At 40.0% G+C, this 22,195-nt stretch overlaps 1 protein-coding gene across 3 annotated transcripts in view; it reads left to right on the top strand.

The window, feature by feature from the left end:
* The window catches only part of DPYS (dihydropyrimidinase), a 94,693-nt gene that overhangs the window by 27,580 nt on the left and 44,918 nt on the right, over positions 1–22,195 (top strand). For all 3 annotated transcript variants that reach the window (XM_054498968.2, XM_054498967.2, XM_054498965.2), the window contains exons 5-7: positions 9,617–9,773; positions 11,209–11,350; positions 14,944–15,086. In XM_054498968.2, the coding sequence (XP_054354943.2) occupies positions 9,617–9,773; positions 11,209–11,350; positions 14,944–15,086 (442 nt within the window). The remainder of the gene's footprint in view (positions 1–9,616; positions 9,774–11,208; positions 11,351–14,943; positions 15,087–22,195) is intronic.

Raw genomic sequence — 22,195 nt, 5'->3', positions numbered from 1 at the left:
CATTCTTTAGAGCCAGTGATTTTAAACTTATCTATCTTTAGTTTTTGGTGGTGACCTCTAAAATCCTAAACTATAAGTTTGTAGTGATTTGTAATTTTTGACAGTATCACTTGACTCTCAACTATGAAAAACGAGTAATTTAGTTCCTGTAAACTTCTCACCTCCTGAGTTTTGTCAGTAATAAATGTCACTTCAAATGATATATTTAATTTTACGTGTTTTATTTTACGTTTTAGCTATTCCTTTTTTTTTTTTTTTTTTTTTAAAGAGGCAGGATCTCACAGGAGCTGGAATGCAGTGGCAAGAACACAGGTCACTGTAGCCTCAATTTCCTGGGCTCAAGCAATCTTCCTGCCTCAGCCTCCAGGGTGGCTGGGACTATAGGCATGCACCACTGTACATGGCTAATTTTTAAATGTCTTGTAGAGTCGGTATTTCACCATGTTGCCCAGGCTGGTCTCAGGCTAACCTCCCACCATGGCCTCCCACAGAGCTGGGATTAGAGCTGTGAGCCACCGTGCCCAGCCTGACATCTCTTCTCTACAGGCTGAAGAAGAAACTTAGAGGTCCTAAGTGCTCTCTCTCTCTGCCTCCTCCAGATGTCTACCAGCTGTATTATTATCTTTACACAGACTCTGTAACTCTAATTAGCTCTTCCATGCTTTGTCTACAGGTTAAGTCTAAAATTTAGAACTGTCACAGGGTAAAATTATGGAAATATTCTTCTCTGTAGAAACAATTAGTGAGAAGAGAACTTCAGAGAAATTTATAGCAGTAACTTGGAGTGCAAGTTAGTGTTATTCAAATTGACTCTCAGAGAAGCAATTTCCAAGTGTCAAGGTCAAGTGAGTTTTCTTCATTCCAATAGGACTCAAAAGCATGCCTCATTTTAGTTTGCTACATATTTAGACCATTATTGTCTTGCAAAGTTTCTCGTTTCTCCTGACATTTTTCCAATTAGCTCTTTTTAAAATAGGTTGAGAAAAGAAATATATGCCTTCTTTACCATATCATGAAGAGTTCTAGCTTCTTCATCATACTTTCTATTGAATAGAATCAGCTCTACTTGCAGAGATTCTTTGTGGGAGGAGAATCTGCTGACTTTCCCTTTCATTTTTGATAGCTGCTTGCTAAGCCTGCAGTAGAGATGTCATTCTGGGATAATGAGGTTGGATATACTGATTCCTGGTTTCCATATCTCCCTTTTTCTTGAATTACTTTGAAGATTTTCAGGTAATTTTTCAGGAAAAGTGTGTAACAGGTAAATTTTCTGATTCCATGTCCTCAGGCTTATTGGGTGGTTTGAATGGGTGTGGAATTCTTGGTTCTGAAATATTTCCTTCTGAATTATGAAGGCACAGTTTCCTTCTCTGCTGGCATCCAGTGTTACTGAGGAACAGGAAAACCCTATACAATTTCTTGTCTTCTTATCACAAACTTTTCATTATCTGTAAGATTTTTATACTTTCTCTTCATTTTAGATGTCCAGAAATTTCACTGAGACTATTACTGGAAAGGAGTTCCAATCCAGACCCCCATAGAGGGTTCTTGGATCTTGCTCAAGAAATAATTTAGTGTGAGTCCATAAAGTACAGTGAAAGCAAGTTTATTAGAGAAGTAAAGAAACAAAAGCATGGCTACTCCATAGACAGAGCAGCCCCAGGGGCTGCTGATTGGGTATTTCTATGGTTAATTTTTGAATATCTGCTAAATAAGGGGTGGATTATTCATGAGTTTTTCAGGAAAGGGGCAGGGAATTCGTGGAACTGAGAGTTCCTCATTTTTTTAGGCCATATTGTGTAACTTTCAGATGTTGGCATGGCATTTGTAAACTGTCATGACATTGGTGGGAGAGTCTTTTAGCTAATACATTATAGCTAATACATTATAATTAGTATATAACGAGCAGTGAGGATGACCAGAGGTCACTCTCGTTGTCATTTTGGTTTTGGTGGGTTTTGGCCAGCTTCTTTACCACATCCTGTTTCTGCAGCCCGGGAGGTTTCAGCCTCATTTTACCCAGCCCCTCTTCAAGATGGAGTTGCTCTGGTTGGAACACCTCTGACAAGGCTACATTTAGTAGTAGGCCTTTTAAAAATTCACCTTCATGTTCAGAGGGCTTTATCAATCTGATGACTGAGCTTTGATTCTGAAAATGTTTCTTCTGTATTTTCCTCCATATTCATGTCCTCTGTTTTCTTTTCCTGGGACTCCATCATAATCCTCCATGTCTTTTAACTATTTTCACCTTTTTAAAAAAATATTTGAATTTTTGCTATACATTTTAGGAAATATTTTTGTTTACTTTTTCCTGCCCTTCTAATAAACTTGTGTCTTGGTAATCACACCTTTATTTCCAAGAAAATGTTCTTGTTCTCTAAGCACTCTTTTTTCCATGGTTCTTTATTCTTTTTCATGTTTTTCTTTCAATAGATGTATTACTTTCTTTTTTAAAAAAAAAATTGGTACTTTATTTGTTTATTTATTTATTTTTATATAAAGACATAGTCTTACTATGTTGCCAAGGCTGGTCTTGAACTCCTGGGCTCAAGTGATCCTTCTGCCTCGGCTTCCCAAAGTGTTGGGATTACAGGCATGAACCATTGGGCCCATCTTATCTTCTTAATCTAAGAATACTAATGAAGATTTTTTTAAAATTCTCTTTTGTTTCCTGGGTTACTCTGTTTCTTTTTAGTTCAATTTTTCAGGGTTTTGTTTTGTTTTGTTTTAGATGGAGTCTCACTCTGTTGCCCGGGCTGGCACGGTCTCAGCTCACTGCAACCTCCTCCTCCCAGGTTCAAGTGATTCTCCTGCCTCAGCCTCCCGAGTAGCTGGGATTACAGGTGCCCACCACCATGCCCAGCTAATTTTTGTATTTTTAGTAGAGACAGGGTTTCGCCATGTTGGCCAGGCTGGTCTTGAACTCCTGACCTCAGGTGATCCGCCCACCTCCGCCTCCCACAGTGCTGGGATTACAGGCGTGAGCCACTGTGCCTGGCCAATTTTTCAGTTTTTAAAACTCCTGGTCCTCTTTTTTGTGTGTGCGTGTGCTGTTTGTGTTTTCTTCAAAAGTCTGGTGGTCCTTGGCAGTCCGTATGTCAACAAGACAGTTCAGTTGGTCAGTGTGGGAACAGGCATGGATTTCCTCTTCCACCAAGCATGTCTGTTTCCTGAACTTGCTGTGTGAATGCACATGGGGCATAGTCACTGGACAGCTTCACTTTAAGGTGCAGGGACCTCAATCTAGCATCAACACCACCTAAGCAGCTTCATTTCCCTGCAGAGGTGAGGGTGAGTGTTGACAGACCCAGACCTCCTCCTCCCCTCCCCTTCACTGCCCTTTCTGCCCCAGGAGGAAAGGTCTTCATGACTCCTTCTACTCCTTCAGGTCAGGCTGTCACTCCCCCTAACTTTTATTTATGAATTATTGCCATCCCATCTGCTTTCCACATTCCTAAAATCTACCAAAACCCTGGTCGGCCATGATCCTTCTTTCAACCCCAGTGCAGCTCTGGATTCTTTCCCTTTTGTCTGTCTTCACCAGGATTTTTTTTGTGAACTGGGAAAGGAGGTGGGGAATGTTCAGTGCATCCAAAGCCTGAGGTTTCTTTTTGCTCATGCTTGATACTTTCTTTTAACATTCTGCAATAAAAAGTAAAAAGCAGGTTACAGAAAGAAGAAAACTTTCAAGTCCAAGCCATCGAAAGTGGCATCACCTTTGAGTTTGCAAAGAATGCCCATTTCATGCTTAAGTATTTTTTCGTCCAAGTTGAGTAACTATTAGGCTGGTGCAAAAGTAATTGTGGTTTTTGCCATTACTTTCAATGGGAAAAAACACAGTTACTTTTGCACCAGCCTAATAGAACTAGATTAGTTCTCATCCACCCTTCTTGTGAGAAAACACTTTTGCAGAGATGAGGCAAGGGAATCAGGCGTTTCTCCCTAAAGCGTTATCCTTTTCTTCCAGAAGCAGAGTTTGTCTCCCTTGCTCCATAGCCCAAGTGTGAAGTTGGACAAACAAGCTGTCATTGTGTTTCATGTGGACAGTCCAGTCTGCCAGCCCCTGACTTCTATCACCCACTCCAGTCTAGTTTTTGTCTGAAGAATGTATGTGTCAATGTGTGTCATTGGCTTCAGTGACCCTTTTTAAATTTTGGTCTGAGCAGCTATACATGTTCTTTTTCTGCCACAGTATTGGCATACGGGATCATTAATGGCTTTTTAGGAAATACATTGTTCACTTCACCTTCGTACTTCCCAGTAGAACCTGTAGGCTCATGAATTCACTACCTTTCTGTGATTTGTTTAGAATGGTGGCAATTTCTCAAAGCAATTTAGCTTGATGCCCTAATTGCTATGTATCTGGCGTTGTTTCCCATTTATGACTGAAATTGTCAATGCACTGCTTTGCTGTTGTTTTGGTTTACAGTTAAACTTGTTTTAGCTTGTCTTAATAAAGTTTACCTCTATTTTAAATCCATGTTCCTTTCTTTAGGGTAAAAATATGATGCTCATTTGAACTTAACAAATATTTTCCTTATATTTTTCATAAACAACAAAGTTCTTGGATGCCAAGCGCATGCTAGGTACTGTGCTCTAGGCATTAGATTTGCTAAGATGATTAAGACAATTTCAGATCTCAAGCAGCTCACAGTAAACTGGGCTAGATTGTGGTTGTTTAATGTGTTTGTATATTTGATTGTTGTTTGTTTGATTTGATTTCATTTGGTTTTAGTTTTGCTTATAGTTTTACTTAATAGGCGTATCTTTGTAAAATAAAAAGTTCTCTTGCAGAGAGGTGTAAACCAAAAATAAAATTCTAAGGCCCCTTAACCATCTGAATGAACCCCTCCTCTCAGTCAGGGCATTCCAAAGTTAACCCGAAAAACTGGTTCAGGCCACGCCGGGAGGGGAGGGTTGGACATGCCTCATTATGTCCTCCTCCCTTTTGGAATTCAGGAAAAGCTGACCAGCATTTAACATCAACAAGTCTAATAAAAACCATTTGCAATCTATTCTCTCTGAAGCCTGCTACCTGGAGGCTTCATCTGCATGATAAAACTTTGGTCTCCACAGCCCCTTATCATAATCCAAACATTTTTTTCTATTGATAATAACTTTTTCAACCAATTGCCAATCAGAAAATTTTGACATCTACCTATAACCAGGAAGCCCCCACTTTGAGCTGTCCTGCCTTTCTGGACCAGAACAATGTATCGCTTACATGTATTTGATTGATGTCTCATATCTCCCTAAAATGTATAAAACTAGACTGTGCCCCAACCACCTTGGGCACATGTTCTCAAGATCTCCTGAGGGCTGTTTCATAGGCCATTGGTTACTCATATTTGCCTTAGAATGAATCTCTTCAAATATTTTATAGAGTTTGACTCTTTTTGTCAACAGAGGCTTTGGAATTCCTATTTTCCATTTTATGTAAACTCTGTCTCCCATATATTCCTCCTGTGTTTTAAAAGATGGGGAGGAAAATCCACACAGTGGCCCCTCTCTTCCCAAGTAGTCACGCTGAGTGCTGCTTGCCAGTGTTGAACAAGAATACACCAAATTTCATTTACTCACATGCAATGAACTGATGCTTAGGCACTAGTGCTGTAGGAAGAATCAATGTGCCACTGAGTCAAGGTCATTTTGAGTCTCAAGTTTCCTTTCTTCTCTTTGTTTTTGGAAAGAGTCACGTTCTGTTGCCCAGGCTGGAGTTCAGTGGCATGACCTTGGCTCACTGCACCCTCTACCTTTTGGGTTCAAGTGATTCTCGTGCCTCAGCCTCCCAAGTAGCTGGGACTACAGGTGTGCACCATCATACCTGGATAATTTTTTGTATTTTTAGTAGAGATGGGGTTTCACTATGTTAGCCAGGCTGCCTTTCTTCTTTCTTGCATATGAACATCAGAACACTCCATTGTCCTTTAAATTTAGAACAAGATAATTTGCATTACATCCAATTGCATAGCAGTTAAAAGCTAGCCATTAAAAAAATAGAATTGTGTGGCTATCAGGAAACTAACATTTGTGGTGTATGAGTTTTCTATGGCTGCTGTTGCAAAGTGCCACAGACTAGCCCACTTAAACAACAGGAATTTATTTTCTCACAGTTCTGGAGTTTTGAAGTCCAAAACCAAGGTGACAACAGGGTTGAACAGGGTTGGCCCCTTCTGAGAGCTGTGGAGGGAGGATGTGTTCCAGGCTTTTCTTCTTGGCTTGTAGATGGCCATCTTCTTCCTGTGTCTTCACGTTATCTTCCCCTATATGTGTCCAAATTTCCTCTTCGTATAAGAACCACAGTCTTATTGAATTAGGGCCCACCCTAATGACCTCACTTTAAATTCACTACCTCCGTAAAGATCCTTTTCCCAAATACAGTTACATTCTGAGGTACCAGGGGTTAGGACTTCAACATGTGGATTTGGGCAGAGGACACAATTCAGCCCATAACATAAAATGTCTCCAGGGTCCCAGGAAGATTCTGGGTACTTTCATAAACATTAATTTATTTGACCTTCACAAAATTGCCACACTAGAGGGACACTGTGATCCCATTTCACAGATGAGAAAAACAGACTAAGAACAATGACTTACTTCGTACAATGTCACCAGCTAAAACGTAGCAAAAGCAGGATTTGAATCTATATCTGTATGATCCATTCTACCAAGCTGCTTCTGTGTATTTTCCTTCTCAATTCTTTTCTTCCTTTGTAAATGTAATGTTTTGAATCAAAATAAAGTCCAGGAAAGTTTGGCTCTATCCTTTTGGCTAGGAAGATTTATTTCTATAAATATGTTTGGCCTCCTATTTAGTGGCCAGGGCTTTTGCTCCTGGATGCCTATGCTTTTTCTCTGCATCTTTCAACCTTCTCTAGCAGATCTCAGGACTCAATATTAAGTGTTGCTTGCAGATCCAGACAAGGTGTTAACATCTGCTCTATCACCGTCATCTAATAAATGGGTTGTCTGGTCAGTGGAGAGTTTGGATTGGTTTGACTGGCTTCATTACTGGGAAATCTTGAGTATCTCTCAAAGGGTGAAACTCCTTTAAGTGGGAGGTTGCATCATAAAGGGCAGAATCTTTTCTTTGTTTGGGTTTGAGCCAAAAAATGGAGAAATAAGGAGAGAACATCTATGGGTAGAGATGATACAACCTAATGTGAAGCTTGCTAAGACAGTGGGAGGAGATTAATGATGAAGATGTTCCTGTCTCCTAAGAGTTGTTGAAACCCTCCAGTTGTGAATGTAATCAGGATAGTACCAGGCTGAAGACAGATAGAGCACTCTTCATTGCCAACCAACTAAGTGTAGTAAATGAAACCAGTAAGTGAAATTGAAAAAATGCTCAGCCACATCCACAAATAGCCTGTGGTTGACTTAAACATTTAGAAATACATGCTCTTTCCCAAGTAATAAAAAATGGCACTTTTCCTAGTAACACAGTGCATATGATATGATATTATAATACTATGACTCTAATTCTGGCTGTACCACTTAGTGCCAGTGTGTGTTGGGCACATTAGTCTCATTGAGCATCAATTTTTTCATCTGTCAAACCAGCATGAAGGCGGCTATGAAGGTCAAATGAGATTGTATTTGGGAGCCTTGCAAACTATAGAATGGTATGCATGTGTTAGCTACTTTTATTGTTATTTTATTTTTAGCCCAAATCTAACAGAACCCATAATTATGCTGAATTATCCAGTTTGATTATCCAATTTATGGATTATCCAGGCCTCCTGTTTTCCTTCCCCTTTTTAGTTCTTGCATGCTTTTTAGTCCTTTGAAAATGCCTTAGAAATAGTGAAACAGGAAACAGAATATGCAGTTAGGAATTTTTACTTTTTAAATTTTATTTTGGATATTAACAGATACTAAATGGGGATAAAGTTGAAAATAGCCCAGTTACGAAGAGCTAGTTGTATATGAGAGGCCACTAAAGTGGCCTGTCATATTTTAAAGGAGCTAAGCCCTTCCAAGGAAATTACCTGTCATCTGGTTTCAAAACAGTCCTGGCAGACTCCTGGTAGACACTGACACTTTTAATTTTTCCTGAGTGCTGTTAAAATTGCAGAACTTTTGGCACCATATTCCCATATCACCTTGATGGGCCAAGTGATTGAATAGAACATGTGATAAGGATCTTTCCTCGATGATAAATCACCATGGAAAATCCTCAGTCAGCGACTTGTAAAGTGATTGCAGATCAAGTCTCTGAGTTTTCATTGTCCAAGCATCTGTAAGACGTTCCCTTGGAATAGGAAGGTCTCTTCATACTTGCAAATAAAATATCATGTCCATCTTCCCAGTTCTTCAGTAGATAGTACATTACCTCTTCATTCACTAAAAATGATTGCTGCTTATTCTATATTTAGAAAGAGTTGCTAATGGTGTTTCTCCTTTTCTGGGGATAGGGCAGTAAGAATCCGAATGGGGACGGGATTCATCCAGTAGGGCACGTCACGGAAGCAAAGTAACTTAGCCATGGCTGAGTCCCTGGGGGATAACTTTTATTGATACTTGGTTACTTAAGAATTGAAGTTCTTGGGCTTCAATAAGCCTTGCTTTCATGGTTTTTCAAATTCCTAAGCTAGCTAGTGGAAGATGGCTAGTTTGGAGAAGGATCTATGAAATAATAGGGTTCTGTGTTCCAATTTGATATGACTCAGGCAACTGGCGGCCATCTACTGTCAGTACTCTCTGAGGAAATCGTTAATTTCAGTTATATATCAGGATTTTAACTAAAACTCAGCATCTGATGGACCAGAGTGAACTAATTTGGTATGCCAGCATCTTTCTACTGTGCGCTCTCCTTAATGATTGCCTGAATTTGATCAGGTTGATGCCAGCAAACCTATTATTCTGACAAATGCTAATCAGAGATAGGATTCTGATTTTAAATTCAAATTCACTGTGCACTATTAACTTTTCTAACATCATACGCTTTTTTTTGATGGCCTCATTTGCATGATTTTTAAAATATGCATTTCTGGCTAAGACTTTATTATCTGAGTGTTCTTTCATTTAATACAAGTTTTTTGAGGAGCTCTTTTTTTCAAGGGCATGAAAAGATTATCAATTGATTTGCAGCAGAGATATGCTGTGGTTGAATTCCATATGACCTAACTAATAATTATCTGTCATCAGGGTAGTAAAGCATAAAAGTTAGGACCACTGGAGTCAAATTCTGGGTTCAAATTCTACCTTCTCCACACCACATAGAGTATATGTAATGTAAATGTAGAGAAGTTACTACTCCATAGCTTTATTTTCATCTTTTTATGGAGATAACAATAGCATTTATCTGGTAGGGTTTTGGAGAAGGTTTCATTAGAATGGCTCTTGTACCAGCCAGCTTTTGCTAGGTTATATGGCCGTAAAAATGGATCTAAAATATGAATGGCTTACACTTACAGAGGTTTATTTCTCATTCATATTTATGTTCATCATGGATTTTTAAATCCTGTCCACAAAAGTAAATTATAGTTTGGGATTCTGCTAAACTGTAGATATTACCCTCTGCTAGGGCAGAAAAGATTAATATTTATATGTTTGTCATATGGTCCTCTTAAGAATAAATTAAAGTGATGAATGCTTCTTTTAATCTTTCCAGGGAAGGTGGTCTATGGTGAACCCATAGCAGCCAGTCTTGGCACAGATGGCACTCACTACTGGAATAAAGAATGGCACCATGCAGCCCACCATGTCATGGGTCCACCTTTGCGACCAGACCCCTCAACACCCGACTTCCTCATGAACCTGTTGGCTAAGTAATCATTTTGCAGATGACTGGGAAGTGTATTGCCAAAAGAAGGTTTGGGTGGAGGGGAGCTCGTCCTCCCATCTGGACTCTCCACTAACCTCTCAGTATTCTCTTCTACTTGACCTGTCAGCCCTGGGTACCCCTCAGCTGCAGAGCAAAAAACATTGACTTAATTATACTATGATATGTTGTCAAAGCCTTTTCTAGACTCACAGAAATCAGATCATTTTCACTGAAACTTTACTCTTTTCTGACTTTTTTCATCTCTTGTTGCCCAAACCCAGAGCTCTTCATTACGCCTTACTTTTTATCAGAATATTGTTGAATTTTTTTCCATGCTGATACAATATGGGAACTTGGTTTTTGTGTAGGTAACTCTGTTACTTTCTGGGAACGTATGATCATTTTTCTTGAAAATTCTACCGTTCCAGGGCCAGATGCAGTGGCTCACGCCTGTAATCCCAGCACTTTGGGAGGCTGAGGCCGGTGGATCACATGAGGCCAGGAGTTCGAGACAAGCCTGGTGAACATGGCAAATCCCCATCTCTACTAAAAATACAAAAATTGGCTGGGCGTGGTGACTCATGCCTGTAATTCCAGTTACTCGGGAGGCTGAGGCACGAGAATCACTTGAACCCAGGAAGCAGAGGTTGCAGTGAGCAGCGATAATGCCACTGCACTCCAAAAGAGTGACAGAGCAAGACTCTGTCTCAAAAAAAAAAAAAAGAAAAGAAAAAAGAAAATTCTACCGTTCATGGACATCCCGACACTCCCCATTCACAGATACTCAGTCTCAAGCTAAGAGTTTTTCATGACAGACCGTACAAGAGTTCACTTACCCGTTCTTTTCAGCTTCCTTCCTCCTTCATGATTCAGCATCCCCAAGATTACTCACAAGTCAAAGCAGGATTCCTGTCCCTGGTAATATCAGCATCCCCAGCCAATCTTACCCTCTGTTCATCCCAGTGTGGCCGTGTGGCTAGGGACTGCCCCGGAGGGCCTGCCCTCCATTCATGAGGATCACCATGGTGATGTCTTTGTGGATGGAGTATTCTGCTCACAAGGAGTTTTCTCTCACATATTTTCTGGTGATTCTGAAGTTATCTTCATCAAGTACATGTAACTATTCATTTCTAGATGAGAAATGGAGTCTCAGACAAGCTCATATCACAGAGCTAGTAAGTGATGGAGCTGAGCTTAGAACTCAGGTTTCCTAACCCGTCTTGGACCATGCTTCCTATCAGTGTGTCCTCTGAAAGTACTTCCTAGAATAGAGACAGGAGAGGGATGAAATATGTTCTTGAAAAAACTGCTCATTCTCCATTGCATTTTTCTGACTTCAATTGAGAAGGGAGCCAGGAGATTAGGAAAGGTTATGGCAGTTTCCTCCTAACGTATTCTGTATACTCACCCCATCACTCTCGTGTTTTTTTCTTTTACAGTGATGATCTAACCACAACAGGGACTGATAACTGCACTTTCAACACCTGCCAGAAAGCTCTTGGGAAGGATGATTTTACCAAGATCCCCAATGGGGTGAATGGTGTTGAAGATCGGATGTCAGTAATATGGGAAAAAGGCGTGGTGGGTTTCGCAGGTTCCAGCCTTGCTTTGCCTAGTTCTTCAGCTAGGATCCTGCCCATTTGAGGACGAGAGTGGCACAAATTTTCATAGAGAAGCTTTTTGATTGTTTTTACTAGGGAGGATACTAGGAATGCAATACTATCACCTTCATCACCATTCCATCCCTCAGTATAGCATCAGCAAAGAAATAATCTTCTCTGCATAGTTTATTTTAGTTTAGACGATGCATCGCACTATTTTGCAGAGACATTAGGGGATGAATTAAGATTGCATACAAAGAGGGTTATTCCTGAATTCTCTGAAATGGCATAGCCCTTCTGCTTGATTTCTCATGCTCTTGAATTCCAATGCCTCATGTGTCATTGGCACAAATACTTGAAATGATAAAAAATACACAAAGGGGCAGGGTTCAGTGGCTCACAACTGTAATCTCAGCACTTTGGGAGGCGAAGGCAGGTGGATCACTTGAGGTCAGGAGTTCAAGACCAACCTGGCTAACATGGTGAAACCCCATCTCTACTAAAACTACAAAAGTTAGCCGGGCATGGTGGCACGTGGCTGTAATCCCAGCTACTCAGGAGGCTGAGGCAGGAGAATTGCTTGAACTTGTGAGGCAGAGGTTGCGGTGAGTCAAGATGGCACCATTGCACTCTAGCCTGGGGCAACAGAGTGAGACTCCATCACAAAAAAAAAAAAAATACACGAAGGGTATTCGTTATGCTCATACCTCCTTTTCATGAAATCTTTGTTGATGTCAGTTCTTTTTTTTTTTTTTTTTTTTTTTGAGATGGAGTCTCACTCTGTTGCCCAGACCAGAGTGCAGTGGTGCAATCTCGGCTCACTGCAACCTCCGCCTCCCGGGTTCAAGTGATTCTCCTGCCTCAGCCTCCCAAGTAGCTGGGATTACAGGCATGCACCACCATGACTGGCAAATTTTTGTATTTTTAATAGAGAGGGGGTTTCACCATGTTGGCCAGGCTGGTTTCAAACTCCTGACCTCAGGTGATCCACCCGCCTTCACCTCCCAAAATGTTGGGATTGACATGTGTGAGCCACTGTGCCCAGCCTGATGTCACTTCTTAAAGAATCCTTGGATATCATATTTTTAAAATTGCTGTATGAAGTCACAAAAGTAATAATTTAAAGTCTGGAAAAAAATTTAAATGTCCATGACTAGAAAATTTCTCCCAGAGGACAGAGAAGAATCACATGACTAATGTCTACGTGTTAACTTGTCCAGCCAGTTGACATGTGGAGCTGTGAAGACCAGCAGAGGGGACTCGCCTGGTTAGACTTCTGGTCCCCAGTGTCATGCCCTTCTCACCCATCTCCCAGGATGCCTCCCTCAAATGACACATTAATTATATCTCACACTTCAGAATCCTCTTCAATTGCTTTTACCCTACACATACCACCTACTTCTAACTCTAATGAATTATTCACCAAGTCTTGTCAATTTTATTTCCAAAGGGCCTCCTTATTTCTTTCTTCGTTGCTACCATTCTAGTTGGAGGCTCATGTTTTGTGTGGACCTTTGCAGTAATCTCACAGCTGGTCCCCATCTCCAGAGTCTCACTTGCTACAGTGTATTCTTTACTCCAGTACAAGAACTCTTGTTCTGTACTGAGAACAGCTGACAATGCTTTTATTTTTTTTTTTACAATATTTTAGAGGGAGGATAGGTTTTGAATGGGAGTTCTCATTCAAAAATAAAGTTCTGTTTGTGCTATTGTTCTCTCAAAAACCCTTTACTTGTCTCCATTACTTATTGGATGATAGTTGAATCATTAGCTTACAATTAGATCTTCAAAACATCTCTATAGCCCCATCTTCTGCTGATTATTTTCCTCACCCCCTCTTCTTCCACCTCAACTCTAACCATCCCAGATGACTTCTCTTCACTTAGATTTTCTTGATGACAGTTCAAGCTTCCACTTGAACTTCTGTTATTACAATGAATATCTTTATTATAGCAGATTTTCATAATCTATATAGTTCCCTGGTATATAAATGGCTTTACAGTGACTGAATAGTTCTTCATAATATATAGAAAACCATGTCATTTATGAAACATTAATATGGTTTACTTATGGGAATATTACTTTCAGGGCATGGTTCTTAGTCATTTTTAAGGCAAGCACTGCTTGATAATTAAATAAACCTTAAGTACCCTCTTACCATATAAATAGGGATAAACCCCTAACACTTTTAAATTTTATTTTAGAGGAGCCACATCCCTCTGAATTCTGTCCATATTAAAATCTCTTGCAATAGACTATCCATAATTGTTGGTTCATTTAAAACTTCAATTGCATAAAATTGAACCTCTTGAGTTGTTTTTTTATCTTTTCAAAATGATTGCATCTGGGTATGGTGGCTTATGCCTATAATCCTAACACTTTGGGGAGGCTAAGGCAGTTGGATTGCCTCAGCCTCCCGAAGTGTTAGGATTACAGTTCCAGACCAGCCTGGGCAACATGGTGAAACCCCATCTCTATAAAAAATTAGCCAGGCATGGTGGGGCATACCCTACCATGTAGTCCCAGCTATTAGGTTAGTGCAAAAGTAATCACAGTTTTTGCCATTAAAAGTGATGGCAAAACTGCGATTGCTTTTGCACCAACCTAATGCTTGGGAGGCAGAGTGGGGAGGATCACCTGAGCCAAGGGAGGTTAAATCTGCAGTGAGCCACGATCACACCACTGCACTCCGGCCTGGGCAACAGAGTGAGACCATATCTCAAAACAAAAAATTTTAAAAAGGCATTGTCACCTGATTCAAAAGTGTTGTCAGCTATCCTCACTCTATAATATTCTTTAAAAAATAATAAAAGCATTGCCAGCTGATTTTAAAATGTTGTCAGCCGGGTGCGGTGGCTCATGCCTGTAATCCCAACACTTTGGGAGGCCAGGGAGGGTGGATCACCTGAGGTCAGGAGTTGGAGACCAGCCTGGCCAACATGGTGAAGCCCCATCTCTACTAAATACAAAAAATTAGCCAGGTGTGGTGGGACAGGTCTGTAATCCCAGTTACTTGGGAGGCTGAGGCAGGAGAATTGCTTGAACCTGGGAGATGGAGGTTGCAGTGAGCCAAGATCGCACCATTACACTCCAGCCTGGGCAATGAGAGTGAAATTCCATCTCAAAAAAAAAAAAAGTGTTGTCACCTATTCTCACTCTATAATATTCTATCTAACGTCTACATGATTATCTCATAAATCTTAGGTCTGTAATAAACAAGTCAGATCATAAATGTGGTATTGTCAAACTTTAAATAAGAATCGAAAATACCATTACCAAAATTTCGCTGTCATCTGTTACAATTTTTGTGATTCTAGGATGAATGGGAAGAATTAGTGTGGATGCTAAGTAGTGGGGCTTTTGAAAAGTCATCTTCAGGCTTCCATATGTTACCCCATCATCTCCATCATTAGCATTATGACTGTTTAATACTTATCAGCATCCTCCGATGCTCTACAATATAAGAAATTAGGTGCAGTTCTGTTTGTTTAAGAGATGCAAGTCTTGTCATTTTATTGATAGGATACTTTTTAGTATTTGATCACTAGAATGATTCTTTGAATTGCTTTACAGCATAGTGGTAAAATGGATGAAAACAGATTTGTGGCAGTTACCAGCACAAATGCAGCCAAAATCTTTAATCTCTATCCAAGAAAAGGAAGAATAGCTGTAGGATCAGATGCTGACATTGTTATTTGGGACCCAAAAGCCACAAGGTAAGTCTAAGTTCTCTTATTCCTTGGCTTCATCGTGGAGAAAATGCATTAACTTGCAAAGAAATAATGCTTTGGCATTAATCAGCCGTTTCTCCTTAGATGACTTCTTTAGCTGTGCTCAGGTATTTTGAGCCTGTACACAAGATAAAGGTTTTGATGTGCAAATATTCCTTTGTTTTTCTTGGCATAGAGGATGCAGAAGTTGTGTTGCATTCTGTGACAATGGATCTGTATATAAAACCAATATGAATTTACCACTTCAGTGCCTGGCAAATGCCCGAGTTCACATGGAAGAAAGGTACAGCGTGACAAAGGAAATAAAAGGCTTAGTTTGAAAAGGGTTGAATTGAAAACTCAAAATAATTACAGCCTTTTTAAAGCTTTCAGATAGAAAAATTCCAGCACAAAGGATGTCACTTTCAGTTAGCCAAATTTTCCAGTTGAGTTCATCTTCAGCCTATCATTCCTAGTAGATTCCAGCTTTTTGTTTCCAATTTCCATAATTCTATGTTAATATTGCAAGTCTGGCAAATTCCACCAACTCAGGAAAGCAGTCAATAGAGGCTGGAGCTCTGTTATTGTCTCCTTATAGGACGTTAGTACAGGTAACACCTGCAGCCTGATTTGTGTTTTTCATAAATTTTGCAGTTGTAGTGGAGAAAATTCCATTAAATGCTTTAATAATCCGTATGTATGTGGGCTTGCATGGACTTCTGCCTCCTTGTATAGGCATTTATTCAAAGTCTGTTAGGGTTTTTATTGTAGTAAGAAAAAGTCTACAGTTTCTTGGGCTAATATTATCACAAAGGCCCAGCTTCAATTGAAGTGCTCATGGGTTACCTTTGGGAAAACGATGATCATTTGAAACACTAAGGTACCATCACTGTAAGCCTAAAAACAAGCCCCAGATATTCCTATAGGAAATCCTTGTTTTTTTCCACTTGACACTCTCTGGGCACCCACTGTTCCCACTCAGGGACCAGGTCACATGGTCGGCAGGCCGTAGTCATAGCAAGCAAGCAGCCTTCAGTTAAACACTTCAGCGTATCACCTCATCACTGGTTAAGATCCATGAAATGCCATAAAGGGTGGTATACACATCTTATTTACATAAATATCTTAAGATAACAACAAGACACTGTTCAAGATCTTTCTTATGTTAATAAGGAACTATTGCCCATTTAAGGACTAAATATCCGGTTGCATACAAAATAATTACATGCAAAATGAAGACAAGTAAAACCAAATGTAGGCAGCTTCTCTGCAAAGCTAGAAAAATTGTGCTTGGAAAGGCAATGGAAAAAAATTGCTTGGATTTTGATTGTTCTGTGGCTGAATTGAGCATGCTGTGTTTAGAGAACTCCTGATATTTAAAATATCACTCTACAGAGGGCTGCTGTACACCCAGCAGGGGCCTGCCCAGGGCCATCTTGGCTGTAATTCAAACAATTTAGGCTGCTTCAAGGGCTGGGACCAGGCAGACCTTTTGAAATAACTTGTGGCTTAAGGAGATTGTGAGCTTTAATCTGAAGACCTAGAAATTTTCGAAAGGGAGAAAACTATTCTGTGAAAGAAATATTTCTGAAAAATGGTGTTTTTGAAGCATAACAACAGGGAGCATCATACTAATGTTAATCATCAGTAATAATCTGTACGTCACAGCTCTCGTGGGTTTTTAAAATGTTTTGGTGTCTTAAATGTGATTTTACCAGGAGAGACAAATATTGATTACCTTATGACAATGAGAAAACTGTAGCTGTACAACCGTTTAAGTGACAGGTTTGCTATGAGAACCCTGACCTAGTGACTTTGACTTCATAAACCTGGATGTTTCTTCATGAGATTCAGTACCAGGCTGTCTGCTGATAGCAAAGCAGAGCACTTTATAATATTCTTGATTTTTCATATTCCATGTTGTCTTCCAATCAGGTGGGCCAATAACTAAAAGCATTTTTGGATTTGATTTCATTCTCTGTCATTCTTTATCAAAGGTGAGGGAAAAAATGAAAATACTTTATCGTGTGGTGAGACTCTCCAGTCTAATTCTTAACAATATAGAGAATCTCAGGAGGCCATTTGATGTCCTTCTTCTTTTGAATCCTACTCCTGAGTCTCTCCAACAGGGCCCAGCCTGGCGAGCCCTTGTCTGCCGTTTTAATTTCTAGGGATGACACCAGCTCAGGAGTAGAGCATTGTCTTCCCTAGACAACTGGACAAAGAGAGATGACCTGAACCTAAGGTTGTGAATAACTCACTTACTTTATTTACCACATATTGCTGCTTGGAGGATATTCATAGGCTGTGATTATGTCTCTTTGAGTCATGTTTTTAGACTATATAAATTTAGACCACTTTCTCACAAGTTTTGCTACTGATTTCTATAACATTGTCTTGCCCTTCCTTTCCTATTCAGTTGTTTCAGAACAGCACATAATGATCCAGATGTGTAGATTTTTTTAAAGATCTATATATAGTACCTGCTTAATTTCCCTCATTTCTAGTCTAAGAATAACTAACTTAAGGTCAAACTAAAAAGCTTCTATGTTTTTACATTTCTTTCTATCGCTTTCTCTCATAAGTTCTTTCACATTTCTTTTTTTTTTTTTTTTTTTTTTGAGACGGAGTCTCGCTCTGTCGCCCAGGCTGGAGTGCAGTGGTGCGATCTCAGCTCACTGCAAGCTCCGCCTCCCAGGTTCACGCCATTCTCCTGCCTCAGCCTCCCTAGTAGCTGGGACTACAGGCACCCGCCTCTACACCCGGCTAGTTTTTTTGTATTTTTAGTAGAGACGGGGTTTCACCGCGTTAGCCAGGATGGTCTTGATCTCCTGACCTTGTGATCTGCCCGTCTCGGCCTCCCAAAGTGCTGGGATTACAGGCGTGAGCCACTGCACCCGGCTCTTTCACATTTCTTGCATGATTCCCATCCTTCACTTTATGAAGGACATTATTTATCACATTAATGATCAAATATATTTATCACAATAATGATAATAGAAAATTAAATATTTACATTTTTGTATATGTGTCTTTTGGGAGAAAGATACATATTCTGCATTATCTTACTAGTATGAAGGCTTCTTTATCTATGTCTGCTGATTGTGTACACCCGGTGCCAGACATAAGGAAAACCAGCCATAGGCCCCAGAGCCTGATGTGTAGGTTCTGGTCCCAGATCCATCAAAGGCCATTTAAAGTCTCTGAAAATCCACTCTCTCATATGTAAAATGGGATCATTAAGAATTGTTATGCCTACCTCATAAAGTTTTGGTTAGAATCACATGAGATACATGTGAAAATGCTTTGTCAACTAAGAACGTGTTACACGAAGACAAGATATGTATTATTATGGTTATTTTCTATTTCTCTAGTTTGACTAGTTTCATTCTTTGTAGGACATTTTCATTTTTAGATGTTCTCAGCTATTTTGCCTGTGGTGATCAGAAGGCAGATGAACCATGGGGTTCTATTTCTCTGACTCTACATCCTTTTAAAAAGCCGGTGACCTTTTTGTTTTTCTTTTCTTGTTTTATCATTTTTTTTTTTTGAAAAGCGGAAAAATATTCTCAGGGTATATTGAATTGATTGAGCCTCCTTTGGATTTCTTTGACTTATTTGACTTACTCTATATCTTGCTTCTTTAATCCTCTAATTTAACATTTTCCTGTAAACCATCATCAGAATATTTTTGCACTATCATTATTCATTTTTTTCAGTTACAGAATGTGGGAAAAAGGAGAGAAGGGGGCTGTTGAAGAGGAGGCTTCATAGAATAATGAATCTGGAAGAATTCAAGGAGAAAGCGTGTTTGTTGTGGTTCACGTTAAAAGAGAGAGATCGTTGCAGAAACTGTATGCTGAGCCCTTATCTGGGTCGATCACAGCACCTCTATTCTTGGCCTGGTTGTTATGAGAAAGTTGCTCATCTGGGCTGGCTGTTCCCAACCAAAATTTATGCTGATGACCTCAACTAGGACCTTTCTGAAGTGCAATAATATTTTTAGCCTTTTCTAACTGTCCATGAATCATCCATAGCTTTCCACTGTCCTTAGACACTACCCCTACCATCGTCACCGTCTGCCTCTTCTCACCTTGCAGCCCGAGTTCTACTAAACCCAGCAAACCCACTTACAGTCCTGTAGCACAATCTGTCTTCCTTTTCTTTCTCATTAATATTCTTGAGGTCTAGTTCCATTTTTTAAAATAAATGTTTTATATTAGAATATTTTAGATTTACAGAAAAGTTGCAAAGATAGTACAAGACACTCCTATGTACTCCACAGCTGGTTACCACTATTATTATCTTACATTAGTATGGTACACTCGTCACAATTAATGAACCAATATTGATATGTTATTATTAACTAGAATCCACGCTTTATCATATTTCCTTAGTTTTTGCCTGTTTTTTCCCTTCTGGGATCCAATATTACATTTAGTGGTCATGTGTCCTTAGGCTCCCCTGACTTGTGACAATTTCTCTGACTCTGTTTTTGATGACCTTGACAGTTTCGAGGAATATCGATCAGGTATTTTGTAGAATGGCCTCTGTTGTGATTTTCCTGATGTTTTTCTCATTATAAGCCTCGGGTTGTGGGTTTGTGGGAGGAAGATCACGTAAGCAAAGAACCATTTTCATCACATCGTATCAAAAGACATACTGTGAGCATGACTTACCACTACTGGTATTGACCTGGATGAACTGGCTGAGGTCATATTTGCCAGGTTTCTCCACCATACAGCTGTTTTCCCCACCCCTTTCCATGTTGTATTTTCTGGAAGGAAGTCACCATGTACAGCCCATACTTAAGGAGTGAGGAGTTATGCTCTCGATTTTTGTTTTAATTGATCCTATATGACGTAGGCCCAGCTTGGTTCAGCATAGAGAAGACGCACAATAAATGTTGAACAGGTGAATGAGAAGGACGCAGCCTTCCACACTGCATGGAAGATTGGCGGGACTAAGACATAGCATAAAGGGAAATTAGAAAGATTTTATTCAGCACAGGCTATGGTGAGAGGAAAAGTAAGAATAGCATCTTCCCATTTTATGCTTTTTACTTACTGCATGTGATCAATAAATGACTGTGTTAGAAGAATGAATGGATAAAGATGAATTTAAGTAGAAAAGATTTTCCAAGGAGAGGAGAAAGAACTGTCTCGCTGGTCTTATTTTCTTTAAGTGCCCCTTCATTTTTTAGGTTGGGAGCAATGAGTTTGTTAAGCAGAGCTCTTAGAGAGATGAAATGAAGCCAAAAGAGTCACCTTTGTGTGTTCCTTCATTCACAAATTCACTCTGCACAGGAGCACCTCGGCAAGCCACAGGCTGAGGGTCAAGCTTATACAACAGCCACACCCTGCCTTTAAGAAGCTGACAGTCTAGGAGAGGAGAGGAGATGTAAAGTGAAATATTCTCAGCCTAAGAAGGGATGGGTTAAGAATATCACACGAGAGGCAGAAACAAGATGCCTTAGAAATTCAAAGAAGAAAGATCATTGTGGAGTTAGAGCAGTCATCGACGTGAAATCGTACGAGAGAGGTGAGTAGATAACGTGGCCCTGTGAGTCAAGACTAAACATGGAGGTGAGACAAACCAAGGCATTGATAGGGGGTTCTAGGAGGAACCAGTTAAGGCTGGAGATTGCACCACAGAGAGAACAGCTTCAGGCTGTAGAAGGAAATGAGAAGGTGAAGAGGTTGTGGCTGTCTCCACTTTTAATTGTGTTTATCACAGACAGAGGCAATTTTAAATAGAGTTCACCTTGTAGAGAAGTGTTAATCAAATGAATAAATGAATATATCTATACAGTTTTTTTTTCTTCTTGCAATAAAGGCCTCCCTTTTAAATTTTACCTGCCAGATTTTAACATTAAATGCAGGCTGCTAATGTGCAAGATTTTTGTCTCACACCATTGGATGTTGGCCCAAATTTTCCTACAAAATTTCCTTAAACGGTTTTAGCAAAAATGATTGCCCAGCCGTCTCGTTAGTATCTAACAGGAAAGCAACATGCATTGCACCCTAGATGCTGAAGGGGGCGCCCGTAGCCCACACTGAGCTCGGCTGGCTCCAGCCAGGCCATTCGAGCTGCTGGTTATGCAAGAACAAGCCAGCCTCTGGAGAACGGTTGCATTTGTTAATGATTTTTGGCTTCATGGTACATAGATGTTTTCGTTTTAAAAATTCTTGTTACTTATTAATGGCATGTCGACGTAAGTATGCTTGCCACACAATCTGTAGCCTTAAAAATGGACCACGTTAAAGTTACCAGGGGAGACCAGTGGAGAGAAAAGCAGGGCAGCCATGCTTATTTTTTCCTTTTAAATCTGTAAAAGGCGAGATGATTCCAAGGTGAGGAATTTGACATATGGTGATGGATGGCGAGAGAGAATTGGGAGTGGGCGTAGTAGGGAAGGTTTGGACATCCTGATGAAAGATTACCTAAGACGTCACTAGCCTGTAAAAAGTTCCTGCAAAAATCAACTGCAATAGCTCTTCTGTGTCATTGCACAATAAAGAACAAACTGCATTTAGTGTAAAGGGAGCATTCACCTTTTTCGGAAATAAAAGAGCCCGCTGTATTCAGCTTGACGGCTCATTGAGCTGGTGTCTATTGCATATGACGGAAGTATGTGTCCTACTGCTTCACTACTTGGGTCACAGTTTCAAATTTAAGGACGTTTTCCATATCTGAATGTCTGACCCATTTCTGTAGAAGATCTTGGTACTTAGAGTCAGGGGAAGAAATCAGGAACATGCTTTTCATGTGATGTTAAGACAGAATCTTGTGGTGTCATGTGGTCAAGACAGAGAACAGCCAAACTGGCCAACTTGTTAAAAGTCTTATTAGAGAGAGTGACATGTCAGTTACTTGCAAGCCCATAGCTGCAGCAGTAACTCATGTTCTGGCAACTTAAAACCATCCTCGGAGCTTCAGTTCTTTGGTATTCATTAAATAGCACTTAGTTACTATGGTAACTGTCCCGTTTCAGTATTTATGAGCTACAGGATATCTCACAGAATCTCAAGCACACAAACACACAGCTAACACATTGTGTGTACTGGAACATTTAATGAAGACTTCTCGCTGGACTGTATTCTGCAGAGCAGACA

This window comes from Pongo pygmaeus, chromosome 7 (genome assembly GCF_028885625.2).
Source record: "Pongo pygmaeus isolate AG05252 chromosome 7, NHGRI_mPonPyg2-v2.0_pri, whole genome shotgun sequence".
In the NCBI taxonomy this organism is placed as follows: domain Eukaryota; kingdom Metazoa; phylum Chordata; class Mammalia; order Primates; family Hominidae; genus Pongo; species Pongo pygmaeus.
The sequence above is the reverse complement of the archived record's forward strand: the minus strand, read 5'-3'. Positions and strand labels throughout refer to the sequence as shown.